Genomic DNA, 25,716 nt, shown 5'->3' on the forward strand with positions numbered 1-25,716 from the left:
TTCTCTAAACACAAGGTCACTTGATATAAAAGGGACCATAAAGTGAAAGTGTGAGGTGTCAAACAGGTCAAAAGACGTTAGAAATAAAATATTAGTAGCTGAATACAGCGTAAGAATTAAAGCCTAATTTAAGCCTAAGGGTACAGTTGTAGCCACCTGAAATAACTGACTGCTGAACAGTGATGCCCCCAAAAGTAACGTCAATATTTGGATTCCACTCTGGAAGCATTCACAATCATTCTAATCCAGAATTGAGGCTCTTCTAACAACAGATTTCTAGAGAAAATCAAGTTCCTTTGGATGGCCAGGTTCACATTTATATGGAATCAGTCTTAAGACAAAAAAATAAGTGAAATGTATCACATATATATGCACATAACGTTGATGAACAAGGACTACAAAAATCCACTCTATTCTCTTTTCCCCTCCTCCATCTCACTATTTCAAAAATAATTTGGCTTCAAAAGCATGTCAGTAAATCTGCAAGTTGTAAAATAATAGAAACCATGTGCCCCATGTGTTCGCCAGATTCATTTTTTATGATGTATGGTCCCCCGCATTAAAATAAACGTATTTTTGATACAGCAAAATAATGAAAAGAAATCAAAAGAATCCATTCCAAAAATTTCACATCTCTCCGTGCAACACGGAACTGAACTTATTAAATAGCCACCCTAAGAAAACTGGGACTACAGTTAGAAGCACCTATAAGTGATAAAAAGGTGTCCCCAATTTCAGATAATGAGGGATACCAAATGTTTTCAAGTCCAATAGTTTTAAGCTAAGCACTACAAATTAGACTTCACATTTCTAAGTTTTTTCTTTTGTATTTTTTAAATGTGTTTATGACGACCTCAAAAGAGTGTTTCTAACACCCATGATTTTCTGTAACTACAAGTGAAATGATACTAAGACTAGAAAATAAGAATCCTAGTTTAGAATACATTTAGGCCATATAACTGGTTTTACTTATCAGAACACCGCTGAGGCTACAGAAATCTCCATAGCAGAATTGTTTAATTCCTAGGTAGTCCCACACCCTCCTATAGGGAGAAATACATCTTATATTTTAATGTCTGCCTTCTTGTTTTTATTCTATCCATTCTATCTTGTTTTTTCAAGGAAATTTTAGTCTCTAAAAATAAATTTCAATCTTCCCTTTACAACCAATGGATAATTTACTAAATAAAAATTATTTTTAAAAAACTATTAAAAATGAAAGCTTAATAAGCTTCAAAACAAAAACAAAAAAATTAACACTACAGTGTGGCAGGGGAAAGGTAGAAACAGAAAGTCTGAACTACGGTCTCAAAGAACCAGTCCCTAGTGCAGGGTTCCACGGAAATGTCAACCCACAGCACAACAGAGCACACGCCACTCCACAAACAAATGCACACTATGAAAGCAATGAACCAGTTAATGGTACTAAGAAATGGAAAGAAAATCTGGGAGAAATGAATGTGTGTGTTTTGATCTTTTAAAAATCAAGAACTGGTCTAGCATCTAGGTAATGTATTTGTATAAATTCTTATTTTTAAACTCACCTGATTCATTTTCAATTCCTGTTGTGTTCTGAAAAGATACACACAACAAAGAAACTTCTTTGATTACATGAGCCCTAAAAAGAAAAACAGACAATTGTAATATGTACCTGCCTACAAATTTACAGTGATTTAAAACCACACACAGAACTGTAGAGTTTGCTCAAAGGGCTATTCATAAAGCAACTCCATGCCAGATCAACTTCAATCTATGCTGAGAGCTTACTTCGCAGATTTATTATCTACAATAAAATAGATTTCTTACTAATCTTTACTAGGCCTTCATTGTACTCTACAATTGAAAGCATACTCATTAGAATGACATCAAATTTTTGCTGTGAAATTACATCATTTATAAGAAGAAACAGATTAGCTCTGTTAATAGAAACACAAAGCACTGCTGAGTAATTTATTATGCAATGTAAATAAATGTCCTTCTTTCACTTATATCAATACTGTGTTGAATGCAAACACAATTAGACCCTTTACATTATTTAGTTTTTCAAGTTCCTGAAGTAGGAAGGTAGATTTGCTAACATTTCCACGGGGAGTTCTCTTTGAGGAACAAAACAAAACCCTTGTAGTAAAAGGCAAAATGTTTTAATAAAAGCTGTTTGAAAAGAACTGCAGTAATTCCCTTAAAATTTGTATTCAGTATATTCATAGTACACTGAAATGATATGACAAAATCATTTCTTGTCAATGCATATGACATTTATTTCTAAATGACAATGTGTGAAGATGGTCCTTGCTGTCGTGCACAACCTAGGAGTCACTGGAAGTCATTCACAATAAATGGAAGCCGCACCACTTTAAGTAGCACTTCCCCGGCGACATGCTAACTGCTTCCAGCAGGTAGACATACACACACACATACCGTCAGGAACAGGTCTCCTATTTCTTCATGAACTTGCTTTAATAAATTATCCTTCTTTCCTAGATCCACAAGACTCTACTCACATTGTAGAACTTTACGTTCTAGCTGCTAATAAACCAAGGAACGTGTGGCTTCATGACACCCTTCATCCTAGAATATACTACCTGCCGGCTATCATAAACATAGTGCTTTAACATTTTGCCCCACTTCATTAACAAGGATGGTTGGGGTTTTCCCCACACACTCACCTGATCACCTTTAACAATCAGAGGCACTATATTTAAGTCAGGACCTGGGCACCTGAACTAGTTTTTATTCACACTCGGCACAAGGAAATGTATTCTGAAACTTGCATCTTTAGTTAGAGAGCTCAGGGCTAGTGAAACCAATATAAACTCTCAGTAAGGAAATACTCGGTGAATATGATTTCAGACAACTGGAGGTTAGCCCATTAAGTCCATTCCTTTAAATTTTAATATTGAACATCTTTCTCATATATATTTAATATGTCTTTCCTTAGTATACATCTCCTATTGAGCAGAATCCATGCTTTTCTAGATTTGAAATCATTATGAGGTTCAACTGTGGATTTGGCTGTCACACAGTGATGAGGTTAGTGGCCTGAGGGGTGTGCCCCTCTGCTCCCTCTATCATCAATGCCTACTGAATGCCATACAGTCCACTAGGAGGACCGTCGGGATGGACAATTTGCAACTCAGAAGTGAATAAAATGTCAGTGGTTTCACTTGCCCTCTTACTAAGCTTTTACGGATGGATTTACTAATATTGGCCACCGGGAGTTCTCTTTAAGGAACAGAACAAAAATTCTGCAGGAAAACGCAAATGCTGTCATGAAAGATCTTTGGCAAGAGCTATGATGCTTTACCATTTCCATCGGTTTGTCGTCTTCTCCTTCCCATGAGAATCACTGGTACCATCATTGCAACTATCACCTATGAAGCTGCTTCTAAGACCAGCAGACACTGTGCTACATTCACTTAAGTTAGCCCAGTTGATTTTTACAGAGGTAAGTAAGAAGTTAAGTTCAAGGAGGTCAGGATAACTCCACCACTCTCATAATGGGTTTCTGCCATTGCTTCTTAACCATATTTCACCAACTGTTTACTCCTGCCTCCCCTTAACACCTACTATGTGTCAACCACTGTTTTCAACAGTAAGCAGAACAATCTCTGCCCTCTAGGGGAACAGATGGCAATAAATTAGTAAAATGTGCAGGAGGTCAGATAACAAAAGTGCTTTCGGGAAAAATAAAGAGGTGGTAAGGAGAGGGAGATAGGAATTACAGTCTCTATCTCTCTGCCTGTGACTCCAACAGTCTGGTCAGAGAAGGCCTCCATGAGAAAAGGCCAACTGCATAAAAACTAGAAGACCTGTGGGCCAGGAAGGTATGAGGAAGGAGCATCATAAGGAAGTAAGAAACTCCCTTCGGCAGTGTGCCTGGGTGTTTGAGGAAGGGCAAGGACGGTGACAAGGGCACAGTGAATGAAAGGGAAAGTGTAGGAAGTGATTCAGAAAGGTGTGGGGTGTAAGGTGGGAATGGGGGTGGGTGGGGAGGCAGATAAAGTACAAGTTTTGCAAGGTAAGCACTGTCCACCAGAACGGCTAGAGCTTTTCCATCAAGGGGTGGGAAGTCACTGGGAGGCTCAAGGTGGCACACCTGACGTGCCTTAGGTTTAAGAGACCACAAGGGAGCAGGGTGGGGGCAAGCCAACCTCTCAGGCGGCTCCTGCCCCCATCTACGCAAGAGATGGCAGCGGCCGCTTGGCCCATATAAAGAGGTACGAGAAGTACTCAGATCCCAGATATATTTTAAAAACAGAGCCCCCGAGATTTGCTGCCAGAGTAGCTGGTATGAAAGAAGAGGAAGTCAGGGAGGACACCAAGATTTTTATCCCAAGGACACAGAAGGATGGAGCTGCCATTTTCTTTCATCAAAGGAGATGCTGCCTCCTTCCTCCCATCTGCTTGTCATTGCTTTTTTCCCTTCACTTCACACTTTCCTCCTTTCCTTCCTCCCCTTTTGTAGTTACAGGCTCACAGGCATGATTCAAACGACTGAGATACCATGGCATCTGGCCTCTAATCCCAAAGAACTCAAATATTAAAGTACTTAGAACCACTTAGTCTTTCATTTGTTATCTCAATCTCACTTTTTCTTAATAAAAAGTTACAATATAATTCAGGTTGTTAAATGATTAATAATCTGACTTTCTGCATTGTCTGTTCCCTCTTTGTCCTAACAGGAATGCACTCATCATTTCTTTCCAGAGAAAGGGGTCTTAACATCTTTTCCCCCCCAGAGTTCGCTACAAACACATATGCTTGGGCTCTCCTCTCCAATCACTTCTAATCCCAATTGCCAAAAACCAGACTCATTTTTTTTCGCTCCCCTTGACTCACAACATTGTCAAATTATATATCGAAAATATTTTACAGAGTCAAAAGCACTGCAAATCCAAAAATGACTTCTCAAATAATACTTTAAAAATTAAATCCTTTACTAAACTATACTAAAAACAAGGGATGTTAAACACAAGAACTGAGACTCTGGCAGTGTCTCTCAACAGAAGACCACTGCATTTTGGACTGGGCAACTACTCCTTGTCTGTCCCTTCTAGGAGGGGCCGTTTAACTCTGCTCTGCACCATCAAATGCCAACAGTGCTTCTGATCATCTCGAAAATCAAAAATACCTACAGGCCTTCCCAAATAACCTCCCAGCTGAGAACCCTGAATTATAATAATCATGTAACTAGCTGTAATATGACAATGTATTTTAAAACAACTATAGACTCTACAAGCTGCTGCTGAAGTAACTTCCTTAAGGTTCCTCCAGCAGTGCAAAACCCCTGTGAGAGCCGCCTGGCAATCCTACATATTCTCATATTCAGTGTTGACCTCAGCAGTGCCGTTTTCACATATCCACTTAACTAAGATCAATTTTATCATATGTGAGAACCTGAACTAACAATCCTATTAGTGTGGGGGCAGAGAGGAATCTTTCCATACCAATCACTGAAACTCAATAATTCTACCATATTAAAGGGAAAAAATGCTAAACAGTTAAGTGCCTCTGGTTTTCTAACAGTCAATACTGAAAATCTTAAAATTTTCAGAAGCTAAGACTTATCCTACCCTAGCTAAAGCCTTAGTTTCTTTTTTCAGTTTCTATACCTGACCAAACCACCTTGAATATTTCTACATATCCCTTCCATTCCAGCTTGCTGACATCTATCAGATAAAATACTTAGGCAGATATACAAATTTAGAGCATGTGAATTTTTATCACCAACTATACTTTGCTAATAGCATACATTCTTAGAAAAGTAAGAGCGTGGTCCTGATTTTACAAATCCATGGCTTTAATAATATACATGTACTTAACTTCTCAAGATATTGCTTCCAAATCCTAGGACAAATCATCCTTACAAATATTTAATAATATCATAAAATTGATTTGAGGGGGATTCCTGGGTGGCTCAGCGGTTTAGCACCTGCCTTCAGCTCAGGGTGTGATCCTGGAGTCCCAGGACGGAGTCCCACATCGAGCTCCCTGCATGGAGCCTGCTTCTCCCTCTGCCTGTGTATCTGCCTCTCTCTCTCTCTCTCTCATGAATAAATAAAGTCTTTTTAAAAATTAAAATAAAATTGATTTGATTATATATGATTAGTATCAATACAACAATTATTGGGGTCTTTATTTCAATACTGGTTCCTTAAAGTGTCAAAACAACCTTAACAACTGTTAGGCTACTATCTCTTGACATGGAGAGCCAGAGACCAGAAAAAGGAGAGACACACCGGACATTCCAGTCCTTGGGTCAGAAGAGCCTAGGAGTCCCTGGCATCTCACTGTCACTCATCCTCTAAAATAAGGCAGATTAAACTAAACAAAGACAGGAAGTAACAGGAATGCAACACCTTAACAGGTTAAACTGTAACATTTGCCCTTTGTAGACTTGTAAAATCTATAAAACTACTTGAGAGGCAAAGTAAAAGCAATAGATTCTGTAGGAGTAGTTTAAATCTGGAAGGAAGGCAGAGAAGTAGGAAGATAATTATTTGATTTGATTTGTATATTCACCTATAAGTCACTATTTTACAAGTATTCTTTTGGGTCAATTTAACTCTTTTGGAACTATTTGAAAAATAATTAAATTTGCAACATTCAGAGTCACTGGAATTAAGAGACCTAGTATGGTATATTAAAATATAAAAAAATCATTAATGCATTAAAAAACATGGACTAGATGCAAAGAAAAGTTAAAAAATAATAATTTGTGAAAGAGGTTTTAGAAAGTTTATAGCCTACCTAAGATAAATATTCTAAAACTAATCACAGCTTAAAGTACATCTTTCAAGGTAAATTAATACTAATCACAGCTTAAAGTACATCTTTCATGGTAAATTAATCTTTATAGCAAACAGCAGGGATGATTAAGCGTTTAGCAGAGTAGATTTACAGTGTTTAACAATGCTAACCAAAAGATTCTTGCAATCCAGAAACTCCTAGAAAAATAGTAAAAATATCTAAACTATGCCAACTTCTCAAGAGCAGTTTTTATTAACTCCCAAGCACAGCTAGCATATTTTGTTATTAAAAACTACTATTTGGGATGCCCGGGTGGCTCAGCGGTTGAGCATCTGCCTTCAGTTCAGGGCATCCCGTGGTCCTGGGATCGAGTCCCACATCGGGCTCCCCACAGGGAGCCTGCTTCTCCCTCTGCCTGTGTCTCTGCCTCTGTGTGTGTGTGTGTGTGTGTGTTTCATGAATAAATAAAATCTTTTTTAAAATAAATAAATTAAATAAAATAAAAACTACCATTCATAATTCCTACCAGAAGAATGGAATCACCAAATTACACAATCTATGAACTCTATATATGAATAATAAAAACACTTAGCACTTACTCGGATTAAGCAAAAACATGTAACTCATAAATATAGAATCTGCCCCAGAGTTTGCTAAACACAAAATCATTCATTTTTTTCTAAAATAACAAACACAATTTCACAAGAATAACCATCTAGAACATCTAATTTCGCACTAAAAAATACACCCCCAAGTCCTCTTTTAAAAGGCAAATTATGTTACCAAGTTAAATAAATGGAAATGAAAAAAATCAAACCTTGTGCATTTATCATCTTAAAAATAAAGTTTGTGTGCACGCATGTGTGTGTAAAGAGAAAAAGACTGAGAATACAGCAAAGATTCGGAGGGTGTGAACTCTTGCTTCTCAAAACTGGATGTTCAAGTCTTTCCCCGTGTAGAACAAGTTCTACCCAAGGCAAAAAAGGCAATTGTAGAACAGAGTATATCACACAGAGGAATTTCCCTATCTGCGAAGTAAGTGAGGAGACACAACGAATAGAATGCTCGTAAATAAACCCATCACTTCTCCTATTTCAATACATCAGTTTCCCCCAGTGAGGCCCAGAACACCAGGAACAAATATCCTAAGGTCTGATTCTCCAAATTCTTGGAAGGTGGTGTCCTGACACAATCCTAAATAAGGAAGCACAGACCGGTGAATTTACTCCAGGTGGGAGAACCTGATCCTGACAACAGTTTCCACACAATGGAGGGGAAAAACAGAAAGTCTGTTGTTCAGAACAGCTTCAGAGCCGCAGAAATCCAACAAGAAAATGAGGTTTATTAAACTTTTGTTTAAAATATGTAAGTTGGGGCACCTGGGTGGCTCAGTTGGTTAGGCATCTGCCTTCAGCTCTGGTCATGATGGGGTCCTGGGATCAAGCCCTGCATCAGGCTCCCAGCTCAGAGAGAAGCCTGCTTCTCCCTCTCCTCCCACTCCTGCTTTCTATGTCTCTCTCTCAAATACATAAAATCTTAAAAAAAACTAAAATTAAATTAAAATTAAAATTAAATATGTAAGTTGGGGCGCCTGGGTGGCATTTAAAAGTTAAGCGAGTGACTATCGATTTTGGCTCAGATCATGACCTTGGGGACCTGGGATGGGGCCCTGCAGTGGGAACTGCACTCAGTGGGGAATGACTCTCCCTCTCCCTCTGCCCCTCCCCAGCGCAGGGCTCATGCTTTCTCCCTCACTCTCTCCTTCTCTCAAATGAATAAAAAAATTTTTTAAAAACAAAAAATATATGTAAGTTAACACCACAGAAGAATGTTAAATAAGAGATCTGCAAATGTGCTAGGAAAGTACTATAAACCCAAAGTTAGATTATGATGTTATAAGTGTTTTTTCCTTCCCTTAGAATATCTCTGTGGAAAAGAGAGATTCAAGAAAATTTTTTAACAAAATACTGCTTCAAGCAGCCATTAATGAAGAGCTAGCTTAGCAATAAATGTATAGTAAATGCTATTTACCATTTATGTGGTTTATGCTATGGACCACCATTAACATACACTTTCCTTTCTTCTGATTAAATTTATATATCTATGTCATTTTATCGCACTAAACGCAGAATTACATCATAAATTCCAGGTTTTGTTTAGGGTTTCTACAAATATCCCCTCTAATCCCACAATTAAAAATACTGTTTCTCTAAAGAAATTAAAACATATTACTCTCACTTTAACGTCTTACTCTGATATTCTTCCTCACGGTACTAAAAACCGCAAGAATCACCGTCGAGGTGAGCAAAGCCGCCGCCTCCAGCTCAGGTCATGATCTCAGGGTCCTGGGATTGAGCCCCACATGGGGCTCCTTGCTCGGCAGGGCATCTGCTTCTCTCCCCACTGCCCCTTCCCCTAGCTCCAGCGCTCAGTCTCTCTCTGTCTCAAATAAATACTTAAAAAAAAAAAAAAAAGAATCATTGTCAATTTTCTTGAAGTAACTCCATCCAATCAAAATACTCCTGAATTAATAAGTTAATTTCGTTTCCTATTTTCAAGACTAATTGGCAAAAAATATTGATATAAAAATCCACAAGAAAAGACAAGTGAGTAAGAAGACAAATGCTGTGTGGCCAGTCCCTGCTCTGTGAAGAGAACTGTGCCCCACTCAAGATTTGTAGTACAGCTCGGCTCCCATCTCTCCTAAAAGTCCAGCTTAACCAACTGCTGACTGTACATTCTTTCAGACAGCATTCAAATCAAAGAAGTTCCTATAAAATGAGACTTTCCTAATATTTCCCCTTGTGAGACATGTAAAAACTTCAAATTATCTTAAAAGGAAAATTAAGTCAATTCTTTCCTAACATTCAAATGTCAAGCTTCCAACTCAAACACGAAATTTCCAAAACAAGAAACGACCGTTCATTTCACAATCCCCAAAATAAAATGAATTCTCAGTTGACCCTTTTGGGTTAATGTTTCTCCACCGGCGCTGCCAATACAGATGTTACCTTTGTGATTAAACATTTAAAGTTGAGGGATTTTCAGAAAGCCTACAAAAATGCTTCTGAATTTCCTAAAATAGGGAAGAGAACTTCTGCAACATGGTGCTCAGCTCCTGGCACTAGAATATTCATTTTCTCACACAAAGGCTCTCTAAGTGTTAACAGAGTTACCTTACAAATAGCTGCTCAGAGTTTTTTTGTTTTGTTTTGTTTTATCTTTCCTACACAACAAAATACATAAGAAAACTCATCTTCCCCAAACTCCACATAAATCACAAGGCTTCCTGAATTCACAAGTGAAGAACCTAGAGCAAAATTGGAAGTTATCCCAGACAGGCTGACAACTTCAACTAGATTTTCCTAAGATCCCAGGCACACTTCTGTCACTACAAGATTCAAGGTCTTTTCCCAAGAGTTTATTAAGATATTTATTCTTTTGGTACAGAGTGACTCATTCTACTTTAAATAAAGTCTGAGCTTCAGGGTCTAACCTCTAAATATGCAAGTACTTCTGTTCTCAAGAGCATTTTAAAATAATAGCAACACCTACTGCTTACAGAGCAATGTTTATGTGTTGCTCTACAGTTTAAGTGGCTCTGTACGCGTTTAAGCTTTTACTTTTTAAAGGAAAGCAGGGTTCCAAATAATTTGTAGTTCTTGTTTCAAGGTAAAGATATATGCCTCCCCACTTACGATGAAAAGAATGAAAGATTATCTCTTGGTACTACCCGCAGCGGTAAACCAGAGGGCGCCGGTCCAGGGAGGGTCTGTGCAGAGCAGCAGATTAAAAGGGCGGTTCTAGAGGGATGCGAGTCCCAGTTAAATGCAAACTTGTGGGTCGGGCTCCCCAGCTGTCACAGGAGCTATTCCCTCACTCACCCTCCCTCCCGATCCACTCCCAAAGCCCTGCAGGTCTTTAGGGAAAGATGCAAGGGGAATTATTTCAAGGCAGAGCAACCGGGAGAGCCCAGGAGCCGGATTCCCTGAGGCCCATCAGGAGGCAGCTTCGGCCCCCTGCCGGGAGCAACGAGGAGCAACAGGGCCTCGGCTGAGGAATGCCACAAACACGGTCTCCCAGTTCTGAAAGATTAAATTGACAGGAAGGAGGTGAGGAGAGGGCAGCCAGGGACCAGGCAAGTGGGTTAAGAACCCGAGATGATAAGCCATAGGGCGTAAGGGTGTGAACCACAGATGACAGCTGAAAAGAAACAAACAAACAAACAAAAAATGACCACCGCTACACACAGAATGGACAGAAGGTGTCTTCTAACGCACAGGAAGTAAAAAAATGGTGAAGAGGAGTCCCGAATATGGACTGTGACTGACTGAAGAATGCATATATTTTCAAGGTCGAGTCGCCAGGAGTAGGGACGGTGTTTAAGCGGACGGTGGCGAGCTCCCTTTTAGCCTCTGGGGCAGGCCAGACATCCGCGTGGAAAGCTGCGTCCACCAACAGGAGGGGACAGGCCCGGCACAGGCCCCGCACGGGCCGCCCCCAAGGCTGGAGATGGAGATGCAGGGGACTTCAGGCACGGGCGCCCAGGGAAGCTGCCAAGGAAGGGCGAGGATGTCCAGAGAGAAGAGGAGACCAAGGACTTGGCTTTGTGACAGGCTGGGAGAGCCGAGGAAAAAGTGCCTCCTCCACCGCGCTGGCGGCGGGGGCCCAAAAGCCGGAGGACTCGGAGCTTGGAAGGGTTCCTCTTGCCAATAATGCGACCGCACTGGCCCTCGGGAGCCGAGCGAAGAGGAGCAGCTCGGGAAAATGCTGGTAATAGTTTCGAAGAGACCTACAAGTATCTCAAGTTGCTTTCATATTCTTCATCTATTCATCACAAAACACCCCGGGAAAGGAAAGAAGTAATCCCTGCGCCCCCTTTACAAGCAGGACGGGGACAGGATAACAGAGCGGCCCCTCCAGGGCCAGGAATACTTCATCTCGGTGCGAGGCCTTATTCCACACATCGAGGCAGGGCTCAACTAAATGACTAGGGATCGCACTGACACACTTACCTCCCAAAACAGGTAAACTGACTAGCTCAACGTCCTCTAACATAGGGCAGCAGTTTCACCATTAAAAATCTAAATTTGTCCCAGAGACCCACCCCCCTTCTTAAAAATTCTCCTTTCAGATGTACTTTAAAACTAAGGCCTTTTAGAATTACAGCAAAGTCCCTAAAATTAGCCTCACAGTGAGAAACGTTAAGAATATCATATTTATACTCTTTCTCCAAATTATGCTTAATTTATACTGTCTTAATAACCCCTTGGGTAATGCGCAGGATTCATACTGAAGTATGTAAGGGTTTGGTGAATCTCAGATTTCTTTTCAAATTTTAACAGCATCATTTAAATTACTTGAAAATGCCATAGAGTTTTCCCACCAGAGTTTAATGTAGTCTTAGTGGAACTACTTATATGCACATGTAAAAGCTGTAGGTTTTACCAATTCCCAGACAGGCTGCCCACAGTAATCAAACTAACAGTTGCACTTAGCTTTACATATTTCAGGCAAGCTGTGCCAAGAAGTAATTTAGCTCTTTCAAAGCAAAGCCTATCAGATGATTTATTGCAAGAGCTACAAAATATTCTTTTCACCAAAATGGCTGGCAAATACATAAGTAATTCAGTGAAACCTCCTTTATTGCATGTTCCAAAAGACTAATAAATGAAACACAGCCTAAGTATGACTTGAACCAAGGCTCTAAGTACTATGCAGTACTGAGAAAAATATTATAAGCGTATTTCACTCCAAATGAGCCAGATTTACTACATACAATAACTAATTCATGCTTCAGGGAAGTGGGGGTGGGGAATGAAAGGCATTCTCTTTACGAAAGAATATTTAAATGACACATGCATTCATTCCAGTGAAATTATGCAGGTATTCCATAGTTGAGAGAGCCACCCCATTACCAAACATGGTCCAACAGCACCACATCTCTTCCCTTAAGTTCTACCTGAAGATCACTTACGCCACAGTAAAAATTCAATCTATACTATCCATACTTTTAAAGTATGCAATCTTTGATTGCAGTCTTCTCCCACGGGAAGTCGCATTCGTGCTGCATGTATGCCATGAAAATCAATATCGATCTTTAAGTTATAAAGAAATAAGCTAAAGTTACGTAAGCACTTCAAAAGTAAACTATTTCCTCAGGACAAATTCACCACTTCCAGTGCATAACCCTGAATCGGTTGTAAAAAAAAAAAAAAAAAAAAAAAAAAAAATCTTAGAAAATCTAGTCTGGCCTCTACCATCAATCTTTAAGGGGTTGCTTCAATGAGTCTCATCTTCTAGAAAACAGATGTTTCTATGCTATTCAAGTATAACAGACCACAAGCTTACATGAGTCACCATGCTTGAACTCTATACAAATTTATTTAAATCCATAATAGTTTAATCTACATACAGGGAATGTTGATCTATGTCATGAAAACTCCTTCAGAGTCTCCAGGTTATCTCAAATTGCTTTATCTCTTGCCACAGACTTGCTGAAAGTAGACCATGGGGTATGATCATAAAGACACACCCAGGGACTGCCACAGGCCACTTAAGTCCATTCCCTGATCCCAAGGTGGACTTCAAGGAAACCAGACTCTCTTCTTACAGTTCTTTGACTAAACAGATTCCACAAACTGCTTCAGTGACTCCACCATCCGATCAGATGGGCCTCCCTTCCTTTAATGCAGTGCTTGAGGACTGAGTCCCCACCAAGGGACATCTGGAAACATCAGGAGACTCTATTAGTTATTCCGGCTGCGGGGAGTGTTACTGGCATCTCACAGGTAGAGAGACCAGGGATGCTGCCAAATACCCTAGAGCGGGGATCCCTGGGTGACGCAGCAGTTTGGCACCTGCCTTTGGCCCAGGGCGCGATCCTGGAGACCCCGGATTGAATCCCACGTCGGGCTCCCGGTGCATGGAGCCTGCTTCTCCCTCTGCCTGTGTCTCTGCCTCTCTCTCTCTCTCTGTGTGACTATCATAAAAAAAAAAAAAAAAAAAAAAAAAATACCCTAGAGCGTACAGGACAGCCCCCTAAACAGACAATTATCCAGCCCCACATGTCAACCCTGCCCAGGTTAAGAAATCCTGTTTCATGGAACCTAAGTAACGCTCTCAGTAATGGAACCTGTAGCTTTTGGTCGATCTAGGAAGATGATTTTACCGGCTCTAATTACAAAGTTCTAACTTCAAAAGGAGAGAGCCAGACCTCTAACCAAATGCTATGAGGAGTGACAGTGTCACCGACGGGCACCACACAAACCACAGAGTGCTGGCCACACGTCAGCAGTGTCAAGAGTAATGACTGTCAGGTAATGTCCCCAGCATCTGGAAACTCCCAGTATCTACACACTGCCACACAAGTTTGAGTTTTCCCCCACTGTCCACCTACTACTACTCCCTTTTCACTCCCACTATGGAGTTTTCTCGTGCAGCCCACGGGCTTTTTTTCCTCTGCCTGGGTTATTAAAAATAGCATGAAAAGCAAGTTGGAAGACATGAAAATAGTAAATAACCTAAGGTGCTTTCCATCCCAGAAAGTCTATGATTTAACAGGACTTAAAAGGTTTGTAAATCAGATCTGTAACTTGAAAAGAGATCGGCAGCTTAAAGAAAACAGTCCCATGAATAAATAAACATCTAACGTAAAATCATCATCAAAGGAATATGAGTGCAGATATACCTATGGAACTGCACAGACCCGGCTCAGGGAGGAGAGAATAAAAGGAAGCTGAAATCGACTGCTGCTTCTTATAACTGCATTGGCAGGGAAAATACGTATTTAGAGGCTAAAAGATAGAATTAACATTTTCACATATTGTCTTAAAAAAAAATCACAAAACTTTAAAATTCACAATGGAAAAATCTAAACGAATCTCAATGAAACGAGAATCTCAGGCTACAGAAGCTTTACTGATCAATATGGAATTGATAAATTATGGCCCACTCAAATATTACACAGCCACTAAAAATTATATTGAAGAATATTTAATGGCATGAATATATGCTCCCAACAGACAAGTTATGAATAATACACACAACATAGTATCAATCTTGTATAAAATACAAATACACAGAGGTGAATAAATATATACAAGAAATACACACATGCACAAGAAAGACAGGAAGGTGACGGAGGTCTGCCAAAATGTTAACAGGGGTTATCTGACGAGTGGGAGGATTAGAGCTCATTTCCCTTCCTTCTCTGTGCTTTTCTCTATTTTCATATTGTCCTACTCTGAGAATCGTTTCTTATGATGTGTACTCACAAAACAAATCATCACAATGAAATTTAAATCGTACTGTTTCAGGAACTGTCCACAAAAGGAGAAGAAAAAAGACATCTGAATACGCCGACTTTTCAGTCAAAGCCACCTTCAGCACCAACAAGAGCAAACTTTCATTGAGCGCCATTATTATGTGCCTGGTATTTTTCTACACACTTGGGATGTATTCACTTATTTAAATCAAACAAACAAACAGATAGGAAGAAAAGAGCCCTGGAGTAACAGAAGCTGTGAATCAGCCTTAGTCTCCCCCAAGAATCTCCATCTCAGCTTCTACAGACTGAAATGAGGGTGTTTAGTAAGAGGATCTTGAAAGGTCCTCTCAAGGCCACAATGAGATTCTACGCATGATGAATATGGTTGAGCGAGTGAGTGCACCGCAGCTTCTCCTCTCGAGAACGATGGGGCAGCTGCAAGCCCGTCTCAAAGACAAAACCCTCTGAAAAAAGAACATGATTGCGTGTCCCAGTTCCTCCTCAATACGTGCACGACACATTTCCTAACGTGTTTAAAAAAAAAAAAAAAAAAATGTGGAAAGGCCTACGTTTTCCCGATACTCGGCCACAACCGATGGAGAGGGCGGGAAGCCTGGTCTGGGAGGTTTAAAAAAAAAAAAAGAGAGAGAGAGAGAGATTCACCGAGAGGCTGCACTTGGCGTCCGACGTTTATCGTTGCTTTTAACAATTAGACCCTGTAGTCAACAAAAACTTGGAGAGATTTCGGCCGCGTTGTGGGTGCGACCATTTCAGCGTCCGATGGAAGGGGCCCGAGGGCCGCCTGGGACCTCCCCGAGGCGCCTGCAATAAAACTAATGAAGTAAAACCAACCCCAGCACAACACTGAATGGAAGGCTGGGGGGGGGGGGGGGGCGCGGCGTAAATGCCCTTTCTCGGGGGGTTACAGCTGCGTCCAGGAATCCCGGCTCCGCGCCCCACGGGGCCCGACCGGAGCGCCCGGCCGGGCTCCGCGGGTCAGCGGGGTCGCTGGGGGTCCTCCGCGCGGCAGGCAGGGGTGCTTCGGCTGCTTCGGGTCCCACGGGTCCCACCGGCCCCCCAAGGGTAGGCGCGTAGGCGGCTCCGGTAGCCAAAGGTCCATCCGCGAGCGCGCGGCGGCTCCCCGCGAGCAAAACCCCGGGGTCCGCGACGGGGGCGCGGGGCGGGGGCCACCTCCAGCCTCGGGGCGCGCAACTCTCGGGGAATAAACACAAAAGGCGCAAAGGCACGCGACGCGTCAGGAATGCCAAGTGGGCGACACACGCCCGCGCCCGGCACAAAAGAGGGGAGCGCGGCGGCTGCCGAGGAGGGGCGGCCCCGGACGAACCCCGCCCGCGCCCCCCGCCCGGGACCCGCCGCCGCCCCGGCCCCGACCCCGACCCGACCCCGACCCGGGTCCCGCCCCGCCCCTGACCCCGACCCCGACCCCGACCCCGCCCCTCCCCCCGCCGGGCGCGCGGCGACCCAACCGCCACAAAGCGCCCCGCACAACTTGGCGGCGGCGGCCCCGAGGCCGGTCCGGGGCGCGGGGGGCCGCGGGGGCCCGAGCCCGGCTCCGAGATCCACCCCCCCGCCCCGCCCGGCCGCTCCGAGGGGGCGCGTCCGCCCGCCCGCCCGGTCCCCGCGGGTCGCCCCCGCCGCCGCCTCGCTCCTCGCGGGCAGGGACGGGCGTCCCGGCGCCCACCCCGCCGCCGTCCCGGAGCCCGCCCGGCCCCGCCGCCTCCGCCGCCTCCGCCCCCCTTACCTGCGCCCGCCGCGCCCCGCGCCTCACAGCGCCGAGAGCCGCCGCCCGCGCCGCCGCTGCCGCCGCTCCGCCCGCCCCGGCGTCCGCGGCCGCGCCGACGCCATCTTGGCTCCGGTCGGAAGTGACGTCGGGCGGCGCCGGGAGCCCGCGAGCCCGCGAGCCCGCGCCGCCGCCCTCGGACCCGCCGACACCTCGGGGACCCCGCGCCGCCGCCCTCGGACCCGCCGACACCCCCGGGGACCCCGCCGCCGCCCTCGGACCCGCCGACACCCCGGGGACCCCGCGCCGCCGCCCTCGGACCCGCCGACACCCCGGGGACCCCGCGCCGCCGCCCTCGGACCCGCCGACACCCCGGGGACCCCCGCGCCGCCGCCCTCGGACCCGCCGACACCCCGGGGACCCCGCCGCCGCCCTCGGACCCGCCCCGCCGACACCCCGGGGACCCCGCGCCGCCGCCCTCGGACCCGCCGACACCCCGGGGCCCCCCGCCGCCGCCCTCGGACCCGCCGACACCCCGGGGACCCCGCGCCGCCGCCCTCGGACCCGCCGACACCCCGGGGCCCCCCGCCGCCGCCCTCGGACCCGCCGACACCCCGGGGACCCCGCGCCGCCGCCCTCGGACCCGCCGACACCCCGGGGACCCCCGCGCCGCCGCCCTCGGACCCGCCGACACCCCGGGGACCCCGCCGCCGCCCTCGGACCCGCCCCGCCGACACCCCGGGGACCCCGCGCCGCCGCCCTCGGACCCGCCGACACCCCGGGGACCCCGCGCCGCCGCCCTCGGACCCGCCGACACCCCGGGGACCCCCCGCCGCCGCCCTCGGACCCGCCGACACCTCGGGGACCCCGCCGCCGCCCTCGGACCCGCCGACACCCCGGGGACCCCCGCCGCCGCCCCGCTGCCGAGGACCCCGCGCCCCGAGGTCGCAGCTCCGCGGGCGCCAAGTTCCTGGGAGACCCCGCGCCTTGGCTGAGCGGCGGGCCCCGCCCGGTGACCACGCGGCCCTCCCGGCTCAGCTCCCCCGGACCGGCCGCGGCGCCCCGAGGGCTGGAGCGGGGGCCCCGGGCTCACTGGCCGCTCCGCCGCCGCCCGGGTGCCCGGGCCCGCCCTGGGTGCCGCGCGGCCTCGTCCCGGTGGAGCCCGACTGTGGGGCGGCCCGAGCGCGGGGCCGGCGGCGGGGCAGGAGGCGGTGGGCGCCGGGTCGGGGCCGGAGGAAGGCCCGGCCCGCGGGGTGCGGAAAGCCGCGAGCCGGTCGGTGACCCTGCGCCCCGACGGCCAAGTCAGGGAGCATCGGAGTGTAGACGGCGTCGGGCCTCCGCGGAGGGGAGGAGGGGCCGCGGGGAAGAGACCCCGGCTTAGCGGCAGGTGTGCGCCGGGAGTTGGACCCTAGGAAAATAGGACGAGCACGGCCTTACCCTGCTACGGCCGGACCGCGAAGGGGTAGCGTGGACGGGGACCAGCTCAGCCGGGGTCTAAAAAAAGAGATCAAGGGTCGCCGGGGGGCTCAGGGCGTGACCCCAGGGTCCCGGATCCGGTCGAGTCCCGCATCGGGCTCCCTGCATGGAGCCGCTTCTCCCGCTGCCTGTCTCTCTCTCTCTCTCTCTGTGTGTCTCTCAAGAATAAATAAAATCTTTTTTAAAAGAAAAAAAGCTTAAAAAAAACTTTACAGGAAAGACTCATCAAGGCCTTAAAATATGACAAGGCCAGCACAGAGCGTATAAGAAAAAAAAAAGGAATCAAACCTCAAGCGTTTGCTTTTTTTCTGCAGTCTTTCAAGGGAAAGAGACCCAAGATCTGGGAGATGCTCCCATGCATGTTGCAAAAATAGTGTACTCCGAAAATAAAGTAAAATAGCTGTACTCTGCTGTGGATCAAAGCAGACATCAGAGTTTCCATCTCTCACCTAAATCAATGCCTTGCAACACAATCCATGCCTTAAAATTACCTGGGATACCTTCAAAAAAGAGATGCCATCATTCCATCCACAATTAAAACACAGACCTACAAGTAAAAAAAAATTTTAAAGCTCTATGCTATCTGGCATTCAATAAAATGCAAAGGAAGATAAAGGGACATCAAGTTTGAAAGCAAGACAGTGACATATACTAGACACATCCTGGATAACCTAATCCCAAGACATGGATGACTGAATCCTTGGTGGTTGTCTTTCCAGCCTTAATCTGAAATGACTGGGTGTGTTAGTTTCCTGTGGCTCTTGTAACAAGTTACCATAAGCTGTGTAGCTCCAAATACCAGAAATGGACTCTCACAGTTCTAGAGGCCAGGAGTCCAACCTCAGCATCCCTGGACCAAGATCAAGGCGTCAGCAGGGGCACACTCCCTCTGGAGGCTCTAGGGGAGAATCGTTCCTTGCCTCTTCCAGCTTCTGGTGGCTGCCAGCATGCGTAGGCTTGTGGCCACATCACTCCAGTCTTCCAGACCAGCCTCTTTAAATCTCTCTGCTTCATCTCCACATCACCTTCTCCTCTGGGTCTAGCTCAAATCTCCACCTGCACCCCTCTTACTGAAGGTACATGTGATCCCATTCAGGATCCACCCAGGTAACTCAGGATAATCTCCCCACCTCAAAATCCTTCACATAATCACATCTGCAAAGACTTCTTTCCATATGAGGATTAGGATGTGAACAAATTCTGGGGGGCATTAGCCTGCCACACTGGGTATATATATTCTCAGCTCTTCTAAGTTACCCCCAATCATCCATTGCGTTAATTTTCCTCTGTGTATTTTTCTTGTACGTGTTTCTATTTTTCAACCTGTGCCACCTCTCAGGATAAATCATTGTGTATATTTTACCAACTTAATCCAAAAAAGATGCTATCTGTCAAGAAAACAATGTAATTTCATGAGTGTTTATTATTTGTCTGATATGCTAAATATTACTCTTTTGCTTTCTTCAAAAGGTGAAATATATTGCTAAAGGATGAGAGAAGGAAACTCAGACATTTTCATCACATCTCATGGGCAACTTCTATATTGAGATGGAAGTATAAAATGCACTCTTTGTCTGAATCTGTAACATGAATGAAACTCCACTCTACACAGGTACATCTAGTGTAGGTCCTGGCCAGTTTTGTACTCTGGTGTGTAGTTCCCTTGCAGGGGACATGTCATTCACCACAACGCCCCAGTACCCAGAACTGTCTGGCACATAGTAAACACTATATAGACATTTTTAATGGGGAAAAAAGTCTTCTCTCTGGCTCTTCAGAAATGGCTAGATTACAGCAAGTATGTATGGACCAAAGACATGGTGCATTTAAAAAGACAGCATATGGTTATAATAGAAACCACAAGAATTCCTGCTCAGCAGAGCAACCATAAGACCTACAGCAGAGCTCCTAAAAAGATGAAAGATTTTACAACCAAGATTAAGGAATTTACAACATATCACCAATGGGAATGTAAGTGGACTTAAAATTCCTCGAATGATAACCGTATTTATTCTCCACCTGCTTCTACTCTAGGTATGCTGCACAGACTGTCTTATTCATCCTCATAATAACCCTATGTGATAAGCACTGGCCTCATTTTACAACTGAGGAAACTGAGGCCAGGAAAAGTTAAAGAATCTGCCTAGTTAGTAACAAAGCTAGGTTTCCAGCCTAGACGATGTAGTTCCCTAGTAAGCTGTAGGCTTAGCGAGTAAACTATACTCTCTACACATGCACACAGACACTGGAAAGTTGAGAGCTGGCATAGGTAACTTCAACTAGCCACTCCTGAATCTAGATACTACAGTAGGAACTGGGATGTACTTTTTTTAAAAAATATCTGCATAAAGAAACCATTCTAAATAGTCTCCCTGGACTGTCAGGCAAGAACATCTCGGTCAGGGAGAAGGGATTGGGTGTCTAAGGGCAACAGCATCATATGAACTCCTATTTTGTCTGAATAACACACCACTTAAAAAAAAAAAAAAACAGAAAACAAAACACCTGAGTCTCCTTTCTTGGTGCAAATTTTTTCCGATGAAATGAACAACGACAGCCCTTTTGCAGATGAAGAAACAAAAGCACAGATTGTAAAAGTGCCAGAGGCAGGACTCAAGAACCTGTCTGGTGCCAAAGCCCATGATCTGTCTACTGGCCACTGCTTCCCTACGATCTCTGGGCACTGGGGAGAACACAAAGGGACAAGGACACCACTCCCACCCTCCAAGAACTAGAGTCTATTGGTGTAGTCTGGGCTTGCTTACAAAAGCAGAGTACAGTGGAAGACCAGAGCGGCATCCTTATGCTCCCTGCATGCTCCATGCAGGTTTGCGCCCCACTCTTTTTTATCAGTATTACTTTAAGGCAACCTGCTGAGTGAGAGAAAATATCTGCAAATCATGTATCTGATAAGGGGCTAATATCCAAAATATATAAAGAACCCATACAAATGAACAGAAGAACAATAAAAACAATGGGCAGAGGATCTGAATAGACATTTTTCCAAAGAAGACATAAAAATGGCCAGTAGGTACATGAAAAGGTGCTCAACATCACCGATCATTAGGGCAATTCAAATCAAAACCACATGAGCTATTACATCATACATGTGAGAATGGCTATTATCAGGAAGACAAGAAGTAGCAAGTGTTGGTGAGGATATGGAGAAAAGGGAACCCTTGTGCACTGTTGGTGGGAAGGTAAATGGCTGTAGCCACTATGGAAAACAGTGTGGAGGTGCCTTTAAAAATTAAAATTAGAACTATAAGATGATGAAGCAAATCTATTTCTGGGTGTTTGTCCAAAGAAAATGAAAACACTAATTAAAAAAATAGATGCACTCTCATGTTTATTGAAGCATTATTTACAATAACCAAGATATGGAAGCAACCAAAGTGTCCGTTGGTGGAGGAGTGGATATATATGGATGTCCATATAGATCATTAATGTATGATACATATATCTCACATTTTCTATATCTCTCTGTATTACATATAATACTTATATAAATACATATATAGAGAGAGATCATGTACTATATATAGGAGATATACTGATATAGGTAGGTAGGTAGATACATAGATAGATAACCACAGTGGAATATTATTCAGCCAGAAAGAAAAATAAATCTTGCCATTTGCAACAAATGGATGGACATTAAGACATTATGCTAAGTGAAATAAGTCAGAGAAGGACAAACACCTTATGATCCCATTTATATATGGATTCTAAAACAAAATCAAAGTCATAGGCACGGAATAGATTGGTGGTTACCAGAGGCAGGGTTTGGGGAGTGGGCAAAATTGGTGAAAGTGGTCAGAAGGTACAAAATTCCAGTTGTAAAATAATTAAGTCGGGGTACCTGGTGGCTCGGGTGGTACGTCGGGCTCCCTGCATGGAGCCTGCTTCTCCCTCTGCCTGTGTCTCTGCCTCTCTCTCTCTCTCTGTCTTTCATGAATAAATAAATAAAATTTTAAAAAATAAACAAGTCATGGGGATGAAATGGACAGCATGGTGACTATAGCTAATAATACTATATTGCATATTTGTAAGTTGCTAAGAGAGTGAATCTCAAAAGTTCTCATCACAAGAAAAACGTTCTTGGTGGAGGTCAACCAGACATTGTGGTGATCTATTCACAACACATACAAATAACAAATCATTGTCCTGAAAAGGTGAGCTGTTGGGAAGGAGCCAGACAAAAGTAAATGAATTGGGATTTTATGTTGTGGTCTGTCTAATAACCTTTTCTGGAATGAAACAACAAAGAGAAAATCCTGTGCAAAGAAAAAAAAAAAAAAAGAGGAAAACCCAATGCCACGATGCTAACATTTCTAACCAATTCAAATTTGTGACCCCGCCCCCCATAAGTGTATTCCATCCTATAAGAAAATTCAGAGCACTGTTTCTAGATTTTTCCATTGCTCTTCTTAGACCACATGTTTAGAACCAAACATAGTAAGAAGTCAGTTAAAAAGTTCAGAATTTGCTGTGCGGAGGTCCCCAGGTCGCAGCCTCTGCTCCTGTCTCGGAGCCCCTGGTATAACAAACTCCGGGCCCAAGGCAGTGTCGTCCTAGAGAACACAAGGGGAAGGTTGGTAAAGTCTTCATTTTCGTTGAAGGCAGAATTAATTCGCTAATACACCGCCGCGAGAACATGAATAAAACATCTAGGCTGGCAACAAAACCCTGGAGTGGAAATCTTTTCCGGCAGGAAGCAGCAAGCAGCCGTCGGGGAGTAGAGGATAAATCGGGTCCAGAAACATGCAGAAAGCGCTGACGTGGGACAGCCCCGAGGCATCGCCCCAGACTAAGCTCCCGAGTGCCCCTTTCCAGGTGTGTCTACAGCCAGGTTGGCCCCTCCTACTACCCAGGTGGCCCCCACTCCTCACCCACCTAACAGGTGCTGCTGCAGGAGGAGCCCTGCTTCTGGCCGCCCGCTCTGCGCTGGGAAAGCTCGCCCTGTCTTCCCTCCGCTGGCCTTTCCTCTGGAATTCCCCCGTCACCCCTCTTCTCTCCCACCCAAACCTTGTGTCTCCCCAGGAGCCCGTGTTTCCATGAGATTTTCCTTTAGAAGTTAGAGCAGGTTCCAGGGCTGCCGGCAGCAAGGGCACCGCCTGGGGGGCTCGGGACCATCGGCGTGTGATGCGCTCACAGGTCCCGAGGCCAGAAGTCTGACACCCAAGGGTTGGCGGAGTCAGCTGGTTCCTGCCGGGGGCTCTGAGGAAGAAGCTGCACCACACCTCTCTCCTAGATTCATCTGGATTCTGCGGATTGTCTTGGTCGTCCTTGGCTTGCAGACACATCCCTCCAAATCTGTCTCCATGCTCCCATAGCTTGCTTGCTTTTCTTTTTTTCTTTCAGGGGTCATGTGTTGGTGAGTCTTAATCCAACTCTTTTTTCTTTTTTAAGACTTTATTTATTTGAGATAGAGCATGTGTGCGGGCACAAGTGGGAGCACGAGCAGGGGAGGAGGGCAGAAGGAGAGGGAGAAGCAGACTCCCTGCTGAGCAAAGAGCCTCATGCAGGCGGGGCTTGATCCCAGGACCCTGGGATCATGACCTGAGCCTAAGGCAGATGCTTAACCAACCGAGCCACCCAGGCGCCCTGCTCCTGTGGCCTTCTTCCCTACGCCCCTCTGTGTTTTCACAAGACCTTCTTATGAGGTTACCAGTCTTTGGATTTAAGGCCCTAGACCAATATGACCTCGTCTCAACTAATGACATCTGCAAAGGCAGTATTTGCAAATAACGTCCCATTCTGAGGTTCCAGGTGGGCATGAATTTGGGAGAGGGAGGGGACACTATGCAATCAGCACAGGAGTAAACCCCACATTGGTCATTTCCCGTGTGTATGAATCCCTACATATGCACCATCCACATTTATCTGTATGCTCCGTCCCACTGTCTGACTACTGCGCATGCATGTCCCAAGTCCCAAATCTGTTCTAAGCCCTTGGGAATGAAAACAGTTGTAAAGGCTTCCATTATTCAAACAATGGTAGACAAAGAGTCTTCCCTTGATGGATATTGTTGATTGATAGAGACCAGCACCCTACGTTGTAATTTAAATCTGATCTGTGAGATAGAAGTGCTTTAGCCAGAGCTTATCAAGAACTCTGGGCCTGCAGTTTGAATTCATTTCTTTTCCAGTTTAATTTGGCTGTGTGTCCCTCCCACCATATTTAAGCTCTGTTGCCTTCGTAAGAGTCTTTGTTTAACCGTAGAAATAATAATGCCTTTCTAAAGCTTCACAAACAGGGTCAGAAGGTGCGGCATTCCTTTGTCACAGAGGTCATCCTTTAAACAGGATAAAGTAGTTCTACAAATGTCACAGCCGAGATAGCACCTGCCAATACCTGTCAGGGCTGAGACACCTAAGCTGGGTTTGTAAACATCGTAATCAACCTGTCTGAGCCTCTACCCCAAACCTACCCATTGGCCAAGTTATGATTAAGTTTAACTAATTGTAGAGCAGTGGTTCTTAAGTGGGGTGAGATCGGATCCCAAGGAGACATTTCACAACGTCTGGAGACACTTTGGGTTGTCAAGCTGGGCGAGAGACACTACTGGCCTCTAATGGGTAGAGGCCAGTGAGGCTGCTAAACATCCTGTGAATCACAGGACAGCCCCTTTCATGGCAAAGAATTGTATGGCCAAGATGTTGAGAAATCCTACTGCAGATCATTCTGCATCTGATTTTCCAGTCTCGCCTTTTGACATGTGTCTACTTAATTGGAATATGGCACAGGAACTTGTCAAGGAAAAGGAGTACATCTCAACGTTTGCTGTTGTTGTTGTTATTGTCACGTCCCCTATCCCACAAGCCTTTTTAGGCATTCCTTTCAAATTGCCCCCCTCACCATGAAATTTTAGTATCGGTAGATATTCCATCTTTCTGCTTATGTCCTATGTGTGTACCTGTGCTTTGTACACTCTGGAGAAATACTGCAGCCATAGTCGCTAAAGAACGAATACATATTTTAGCAGAGAATTAACTCAATTTTTAGGTAAGATTATTAACAGCTTTAAAAAAAGTTAAAGTAGGGATGCCTGGGTGGCTCAGCGATTAAGCATCTGCCTTCAGCTCAGGGCGTGACCCCGGGGTCCTGGGATCGAGTCCCGCATCGGGCTCCCTGCATGGAGCCTGCTCCTCCCTCTGCCTGTGTCTCTGCCTCTCTCTGTGTCTCTTGTGAATAAATAAATAAAATCTTTTTAAAAATTTAAAAAGTAAAGTAAAATACACAAAACATGAAATTTATCTTTTTAACCACTTCAAGTGCTTGGCTCAGCGATCGTAAGCACAGTCACACTGGTGTGCGGCATCTCCACCATCCACCTCCAGAGTCCTTCTCATTGTCTCAAACAGGAACCTGCATTCATTAAAAAAAAAAAAAAAAAATCAGTCCCCCTCCACCACCACCCCAGCCCCTGGAAACCTCCATTCTATTTTCCATCTTTATTAATTTGACTATGCTAAG

The 25,716-nt window shown here is 45.1% G+C and overlaps 1 protein-coding gene across 10 annotated transcripts in view; it reads right to left on the reverse strand.

Annotated features, from left to right (window-relative positions):
- Nucleotides 1–16,834, reverse strand: part of PRDM2 (PR/SET domain 2) — a 119,680-nt gene extending 102,846 nt beyond the window's left edge. For 3 of the 10 annotated variants that reach the window (XR_012031911.1, XR_012031912.1, XM_072828282.1), the window contains exons 1-2: nucleotides 16,782–16,798; nucleotides 1,545–1,618 (exon numbers count right to left, since the gene is read on the reverse strand). Coding sequence is in view for 5 of the 10 variants with exons in the window: in XM_072828282.1 (XP_072684383.1) it covers nucleotides 1,545–1,553 (9 nt within the window). In the remaining 5 variants the exon portion in view is untranslated. Of the gene's footprint in view, nucleotides 1–1,544; nucleotides 1,619–16,781 lie in introns of all 10 variants that reach the window. The other 7 variants (XR_012031910.1, XM_072828278.1, XM_072828289.1 and 4 more) reach the window with 6 other exon arrangements.
- Between the last annotated feature and the right edge of the window lie 8,882 nt (nucleotides 16,835–25,716).

Source organism: Canis lupus, chromosome 5 (assembly GCF_048164855.1).
Source record: "Canis lupus baileyi chromosome 5, mCanLup2.hap1, whole genome shotgun sequence".
NCBI lineage: Eukaryota > Metazoa > Chordata > Mammalia > Carnivora > Canidae > Canis > Canis lupus.